The sequence below is a fragment of the Cryphonectria parasitica genome (assembly GCF_011745365.1).
Source record: "Cryphonectria parasitica EP155 unplaced genomic scaffold M406scaffold_2, whole genome shotgun sequence".
In the NCBI taxonomy this organism is placed as follows: domain Eukaryota; kingdom Fungi; phylum Ascomycota; class Sordariomycetes; order Diaporthales; family Cryphonectriaceae; genus Cryphonectria; species Cryphonectria parasitica.
This window is the reverse complement of record NW_024468910.1, coordinates 5,469,397-5,477,631: the sequence shown is the minus strand read 5'-3', so window position 1 is coordinate 5,477,631 and position 8,235 is coordinate 5,469,397. Positions and strand designations below refer to the sequence as shown.

At 49.7% G+C, this 8,235-nt stretch overlaps 2 protein-coding genes across 2 annotated transcripts; both read right to left on the bottom strand.

The window, feature by feature from the left end:
• Positions 1–3,018: 3,018 nt before the first annotated feature.
• M406DRAFT_355267 (uncharacterized protein) lies at positions 3,019–3,812 on the bottom strand. Its single transcript, XM_040923127.1, has 2 exons — positions 3,406–3,812; positions 3,019–3,347 (listed from the first exon to the last, which is right to left on the bottom strand). Exons 1-2 carry the CDS (start codon positions 3,601–3,603, stop codon positions 3,120–3,122), a joined length of 426 nt encoding a protein of 141 aa, XP_040780347.1. The 5' UTR covers positions 3,604–3,812; the 3' UTR covers positions 3,019–3,119.
• Positions 3,813–5,084: 1,272 nt separating this feature from the next.
• M406DRAFT_250667 (kinase-like protein) lies at positions 5,085–6,095 on the bottom strand (the record flags this gene model as incomplete). The annotated part of the gene is made up of 2 exons (XM_040916714.1): positions 5,085–5,250; positions 5,302–6,095. Coding segments are annotated over 2 exons (960 nt in total), but the record flags the coding sequence as incomplete, so codon positions are not given.
• Between the last annotated feature and the right edge of the window lie 2,140 nt (positions 6,096–8,235).

Here is an 8,235-nt window from a genome sequence, read left to right as displayed (position 1 = left end):
GACCCCCCCTTGCCGGACACCCGTACCCGCCGGACACTAAAATGCGAAATGGCCCACACAATTGCCACCTTTTCAAGTATATAGAAATAATTCACTTCAAATCGTATAATAATAATAAATATATCATCGAAATGATCTAAATTTCCTCATTCCAAATATCTAGTTGGCATACGGCTAGTCCGCCCAGAAGATCGACGAATTGGTGGTGAATCCTTACGTGGAATGTCTGCATTATCGTCCTCAGAGTCCTCCTCGTTAACCTCGTCTTGAACCTCCACAATATCCTCAGCAGGCAAACTATCCTCTTCCTGGGCTGTGTTGGCTTCTTCTCCAGCCGAAAGTGCCTCTGAAATAGTTATAAAGCGTTTGTTAGGATTGGGGATCTTCTTGCGCTTTCGGGTCTTCGAAATGGCCTTGTTCTGAGCCTTAAGGGAGGCATTTCGCTGTCGGAGCAAGATAATCTCAGCTTGGAGGTCTTCAAGGTGATTTGCAATCCTCCTCAACTTGCTGCGTTCGTTGTAGCTTCGGTCTCGGCCTATAGCAGTAATAAACTCATGGGAAATGGGCTTATTCTCCTCGTTCTCCTCCAACTCATCTGCTCCTTGTTTTTGCTTATCCTCCTGGATTTCCTCATGAGATAGGGCTTTATGGCGATTAATTGGATAGTTGCCACTATGTCTCCATCCTCCTTTTACTACTTTAGGAGTGATTGCTGCTCTGGCTGTGATGAGACACTGTAGAAAGTTGATCTTGTTAATAGGGGCTGAGTCTGTGAGATCTTGCAACTTTTGAAGTTCTTTCTGATAGGCTGCTTTTAGTATAGCAAATATGCTGTTATCTAGTGGCTGGAGGCTGTGGGAGGTGTGTGCGGGGAGAAAGCAAAGGAAAACGTTATTCAAGTAGCAAGAAGCTATGAACTCCGGCTGTTTTATATCAGCACATTATCCTCGAGAAATACCACCTTGAGCTTCAAAAGATCTTAACTTACTGATGTATGGCTATTATGGCTATCTAGGATGAGGAGGATAGCCCGAGATATATCATTCTCACGGAGATTATTCATCTGAAGAAGGAAAAGATCCTCAAGCCACGCTACCGCGATTTCATTGCTTGTTCAGCCGTTTTGACCGGTAATCACGCGCCAGGTTGGCACAGACTGCTCCATGTCTTCAGAAAACCACTGTTTTTGAAGATCTTTGCCCTTGAAGATGATGCCTGAGTCGAGAAGCTGGCCTGTGGCTGTACAGCTTTCAATGAGAGTAACCCAGCTTCTGTCCTGGCTGCTTTTGAGGAATGCCTTCTTTTTTTCAGAGGATCCAAGAACCAGCGAGTTCAGGCCTATCAAAAGTATCAGTTCAGGAGCTCTGAGATGAGGATTCCATAGAAATTTACCATATCCAGTCATAATGCCACCCTCATCCACATTCACTGTAAGCTGTGGCTCGATCCACCCATATTCCTTCTCGCGAATGTCGAAATACTAGTTAACAGCTTTCGGGATGAAGGCATCGTATCTGGTGGCTTCCTGGCGAGTGCCTATTTTATGGCGAATTTGAGGATTTCTCTTCTTGAAGCCCTCTATCCATTTGCGGCCAAGGGCATTGAGATCTCCCTTCTGCTTGAGGAGGGCTCCTACAACATCACGTACAGCAGAAGCTGATGGAGCATATCCTAGGCTCTCCTGCTTGATGATTCATCTCGATATCTTCTTTTCCTCAGTAGTAGAAAGGCGTTGTTGAGGTTGCTTTGCTTCTTGAACTGAGGACCCTGCATGCAGCCGATCTAACAGCATTTGGGGGGCGATTCCGTGTTTCTTAGCTGATTTTCGTAAAGATAAATGGTTATCTATAATATCGAAGAGAGCATCAGCCATATTCTCCTCATTCCAGGCGTGGGAAGGCATTGTAGCTTGCTTGAGGTAGAAGATTGTTGAAGGAAAAGGATCATGGATATGAAGACAGGAAGGAACAGATATTAGCTTCCGGCATTGCCAGAATTGCGTCATAAGGCGTCCAGGCATAGATATAAGTATATCAATAGATTCGTCAATTAAAGGGCTATCTATCTATCAAAACAGTTTCTGAATAGCTTCAATATTGAGGAAATAATATGTAAGTGAGGATGTTGGTATTTGTATGGCGCTGTCGGAAATTAGCTGTCCGGCGGGTACGGGTGTCTGGCAAGGGGGGGTCAGACAGTAGCTACAGTCAGTGAATCGCTGCCCCAGCCCTCCAATCGCAAATGGCTCTGAGAAGGATTAGGGTTGTGTGTATAGCCATAGCTAGCAAAATGAAGGATTTTGGAGTTTGGCAGATGCATTATAACATCTTGCTTGCATTATCCCAGCTTTACGGGTTTGAAGCCCATTTTAACATAAAGTTCATAGACTTTATCTATCTCCTTCGTTGGAGAAAGGAGACTAGAAGAGTCTGGTGTGTGCTCTACAACAATTAAGAGCGCTTGGGATGAGGTTAATATCGTGACAGGTTTTCGGCGGCTATGTAGAATCGCTTTGACAGAGGAGTGTAGGACGATACAGCTCTATCAAACATTGTCGCAGAGGAATACGCGTTGTGGTATCCGGCTGCGTGGAGGGGAAATTTGCTGAAAACCCTGTCGGAATCCACCAGATATGTGGCCAGTCGTCCTCAGGCGAACGCTGGACAAACCCAAGAGCGTCCATGATTGGCTTTGCAATGACATCCCACAGCCATTCTAGAGTTCTAGGGTTTCCAAGACCACCTTCTTCTGCCTTTTCTTCGATCTCCATGCAATGCAAACCTGTTGAAGCAAGGAAATGTAATACTATTATCAAGTCGAGCTAGCTAAAATGCGCGAAAACAGCCAGTTGCGGAAACGATGTTTCACTGCATATCCCTGAGTCCACGAATAGCGTGTTATTACCCATTCGTGAAGCAATTCGGCAGGGGATGGTGGAATTGAGACCATTTTCCGGGACTCTGAAGTCATTTGGGTGTACGAAGGGACATCCTACACGAGCTACCGCTGATCGTCTGTGTTCGCATAATCTGGATGTATTTGGATTTGGCGGTGCAACTATTTGTCAATCTGCGATCAATACTCTCCTTTCTTCACTTCCTCTCCTTGGCAGATGAACATTACACTCGCGGACTAGGTCTACTGGCATACTCGACGTCCTCTTGGCACAAATTTCTTATCCTTCGTAGCTCATGGTCGAGTTGTTCGCAACTCACCCGCCCTGTACCTGGCGCATCGTTTCTGGCGGTATCCTGAGGCAATACCACTAGTAGGCGATGCTGTATGATGTCCAGGAAATCGTGCACAAAGTCAGAGCAGAAAGTGTGCCCGTGGAGCTGCTCGATGAACTATACATGTTTACGTTAGTAATGGCTCATCCATACCAAGATTGAATACTTGACAAACCTTAGTCACCGCAGGTTTGACACGAGCTCCCATCTCGTGCCCATCATCACTCTTGACGAGGTCGAAGAAAGTGTCGATTTGCATTTCATACCACGTTGCATCGACAGACATTCTCAACTTTGCAAACTGCTGGACCATTTCCCAGCCTCCCAGCAGCCAGGTCACGAACTCCAGATACAAACAGCCCAGGGACCACATGTCGTATGCTCGGCTAATTCGGAAGCCTCTTTGGTCCGACTCGGGTGCACGATAAGTGGGGGAGACTACTAACGTCTCCGTCGCATCGGCCGCCCACCCAGTCGTCCCAAAGTTAGACAGCTTAAGTGTGCCACCGATCTTGCCGGACTCGGTGGCAGCGAACCATAGAATATTTTGCGGTATGACGTTTCCATGATGCCCGAATACATATTGATCGTCTTTGTACACAGAGGAGTAGTCACTCTCCGCGTAGCGATGGATCCGAACTAGGCCATTGGCGATTCCATAGCACTGTTCGGCGACCCAAGTCACTGTAGCCTGCTCGAAACGAGGCCGGGGATTGGTTGTGCGCCAGTATTCCTCCAAATCAGCGGTAGCCCATGGGAGGATGATATTGAATTTTTCCGACTGCTGATATGTCGCTAAGAGTGATAACAGATGCGGGTGGGCATCGTGGCTGAATCTCCGAAGCACTGATACTTCTTTTTCGAAGGCCTCTTTGTTTGCAGTCAGCAATTGCTTGATCGCAAATGGCATAAACTTCTGCGTCAGCCATGTTAGCATTTTTACCTCGGTATACGTGTATCTCATATTGAACATGGGTAAGCGGGGGATTTCAGTACCTGAGAACCATCTCCGAAGTTATGGTGGTCCGGATGGATATAGACCTTGAATACAACGCTGTGACCTCCCATCGTTTCCTCCAAAGCGGTTCGCCGGAACAAGTCTTGCTTGACAAAAGGGAGTATAATTTGGTCCTGTAGAGCGTAATGGTTCGTCTGACTGCGCATTTCGCTTTTGCTAAAGAATGGAGAGAGCGTTGCCCACTGCAACCTTTCGAAATGTTCTATAGCTACAGGACCCCATTTCCGAGTGAATTCAAGGGCGGTTCCACGGTCTCCAAGAACAAATTCTCCGTCCTGGGAGTCCAGAGACTGCGTCAGCCTGGTTAGAGGAAGGTGGGAGTCCCGAACATCGTGTGTAATGAACTCAAGAATCTCGTTCGTTTTATCGATCATAGCTAGCGTGGCAAACACCCTGCGGAAGGATGGAAACCCACGCTGGTCTGCATGTATTTCGAGAGGAGCCCGCCCTGCGTTGCCTTCACATATAGTCCTCGCGAGCTGGGGGATGTTGAAAGCGGATTGGTAACGCTTTATAGATATAGAGAGCTCATTCCTCACACGACTCTCGGTGATTAGGGAGGTAAGTAGACCATTTGGTAGGAACCGATCCTCTCCAGACCTCGTTGTCACAAGTGCCGAGAACAACTGATCTCTGAGGTCTCTTTGTCGATGCTCTAAGCCGTCGTCTAGATGTTCGTCAACGTCTTCACTAGACGTGAACTCCGGAATACCGCCTTGAGAAATTGTCGAGGCCTGCGGTCTTTTCCCTCCTGATGGAGCCGAGCGAAGGCTCTCGCTAACTGACCACGTTGGGAGCTGTTCTGGACCTACTCCCAAGGACAAGCTGGTGCCGGCTCGACTTGTCCTGGTGAACCAGTAGTTTTCGCTTACATTCCCTCGGCGAATGATTGTCTCCAGAGCATCTCGTAGTTCTCCGGCATCGGCTCGAGCGATTCCATTGTCCGGCGGCACAGCTTCGAAATCCGGGGCAGACTGCCGCTCGGAAGGACCAGTAGGATCGCTGATAATTATAGAAGGGAGTTGTTCAGATTTGCTTGCGGAGAGAAGTGACTGCTGCAAGCTTAGGTTAACTACCAAAAGCCTGTCTCTGACCAGGCGAAGCAGATCTCCGAGGGCGGTGTGACCTCGGCACTCCCTGTCGGCTGCTATGACATTCATGATGGTATTCACTTCTGGGTGGAGTCTGGCAGTGTTGGCAAATCCCGTCCTGTCGATAACATAGAGGGGACTCGGTCTACCGAAATCTCCAGCAATCCGGGAATCCATTACTTCCAGGCCATCGTGGCCATACAAGGCCCAGGCGATAAACTCAAGGATGACACAGCCCATAGACCAGATATCATACCGCCTAGACCTTGGCTGATTGAAGCTAGTGGCGGCCCCCGGGGCTTCGTACATTCTAGGGCTACTCATCGTGGTAGTAGCAGAATGTCGCACTGCGGTTACTTCTTCGTGATATCTGGCAATGCCGAATCCAGACAGTTTCAGAACCCCTAAATCAGCTTGGGCCTCGGCCAGACCCTCGCCTCTGAGACGGAGGATATTCTCCGGCTTTATATCTCCATGTCGGTAGGAGCCCCCTTCAGAATTGTGGAGGGTTTCGAGAGCATCAGCAAGGCCTCGAAGTTGTTCTACCATGAGCTTGATGAACCTCGGGGTGAGGTCGGGTCTTCTGTTACTACGCCAGTAGTCTCGGAGATTTCCACCGTCTGCCCACTCATACATCAAGTATGCGGTGGGGTTTCTCACAATTGCAGCCAGGGGGCGAATGATGTTCGGATGGTTGAAGCTTCTAGCCTGCCGATGTGCGGCGAGGCTTCGTTGCCAGTCGGGTTCCAACGACATTGCCAGCTGAGCATCGCCGGTGCGGCGACGTTTTATCTCTTTCAACGCCACCTTCAGGCTTCCATCGGCAGCCTTTTTGGTTCAGTCAGTTGTGAGAAAACACAAAGGTCGGAGATTGTTTGCGGCTTACCGTGGGACTATTATATCGGCAATGGGCAGGATGAATGGTTGCCTGATACAGAATAGAGCTTGTACCGTCATTCAAAATATCGCTGATAAATGTAAAAGGCAGTATGTAGCCAGGTTGTAGATCTAGCTCGTATGTGACGGACGGAAAGATGGGTGCCAAAAATACCCACTGCTGCTTGCAGAAATTGAGAATGCTTGAGCTGTCCCACGGCCACGTGTATTCGGACATCTTAGATCCAAAGAAGGGAATCCTGGGCATGATCTCGTCGGTGATGGGCAGCGATAAATCATTGAAACCGAGCTGCCTGAACTGAGACATTGCTCTGTGCAAGCTCTTACCTCCAAGGCCCGCGAGGACACATGTGGCGAATAATTTTTTGGCTTCATAGATGACATAGCCAACGAGCTCCTGTTGCTCTGACGTCGATGGCACAACCATGGCTTTCTTCGTCTTGGTGAACCAGCCCGCTGGGTTTGGCTTAGCATATTCGCTGCTGAATTGGTAGTAGTAGTTCCCATCTCTGAACTGATGCCGCCTTTCGACATGTATGAAGAGGCCATCGCTCTCTTTCTTGGCTTTCTTGGTCGCCTCGTTCCCCTCGCCTTCTGGCTCGTCATCCTCCGGGACCATCAGGCGGTTGCCTAAAGCCTCTGCCTCTCTTCGATCTTCCAAGTCTACGAAGTTTTCGAGAAGCCAGGTAGTCATGTCCGACCCGATGAAGCAATTCATGTACAGGCGTAGATGCCATCGGCGGTTCTGTAATTGAATTCCTCCATTCTCGACTGGCTGCTGCATGGCTTCGGCCAGAGAGGCGAGAGAAAAGTTCTGCTTCGTGAACCGATTTGTACTTGTCGCAAGCTGTCTTTTACGATACGAGCCTTCGATTCTCTCGGGGAGAGTCTGGGATTCCGGGGCAGCAGCAAGGGGACTAGAACCCTGGTATAGCTGCCGTTCGGCATAGCTATGAGACAGGTCGTCAAATCCCAGATGACGAGTGACTACCTCATAAGAGACAAGTTTGTCGATAAGTCCCGCAGGCAAGAACTCTAGATTGTCAAGCGCGCTGGGGACTAGTCTCTCGAGGATACTCTTCTTGAGGTCGTGCTGATCCTCCTCATCCGATTGGTTGTCTTCATCTAACCACTGAGGACTATGCGGAGCAATTGTAGACGCCGGGGTCTCGTCGGCTCCTAATGCTGGTGCTTCCTGAGCAAGCTCGCTATCAGTGGTTGCTAACAAAGCTAACTCTGAGAAAGCGTTGGCTGTCGGATCCTCAATAGGCTGCCCTGGACCAAACTCCTCATCATCCTTGGATGGATCAGCAAGGTGATCGATGGAACCCTGGAGGGAGAGTTGATCCAGAGGATTGTAAGTAGATAGCTGCGCAAGAGCCCTCTTGAAATCGCTGGCCCCTTCGAGGTCGACCCGGTCGTTTTCGTCCTCGGCCAAGTCGTCTCTCGGTGGCAACGACATGAGAGCCAAGGCCAGTAGATGCTCTCCGATGTGCTGATAGATGTTGACGCCATCCGGAAGATGCTGCGTCTCCCCAGGCCCCCGCCGATCCTCGAGATCGCAGAATGGACATGATACTACAGCTCGCAATGTTCGATGACTTCGGCGCTTCAGAGCATTGATCTGCTTCTCAGAGAAAGCACCGACGTGATGAGTGTCCATATGTGCCTGGAAAGCCTCCTCGCTGCGGAAGACCCCGGCCAGGTCTTCCCCTTGCTCTGCTCCAGACATGTTGGCTCCGGTATCAGGGTGCAGAGGGCATACCCACTCAGACTTGTGAGGCTTGCGTAAGTGCCCGCGCCACGCCCTGGAAGAGCTGAAGAGCTCCTCCGGGAATGGGCAGTCTTCGTGAACACAAACATAGGGCCACAGATCCTTTACGATATGTCGCCGCCACCTCTCATCATCGGTGAAAACGTCGGCCGGTAGCGTCAGACAGCAGTACGGGCATCGGTACTCCTTCGAACCCTCGATGTCTGGTGCTCGGGGGATTTCGAC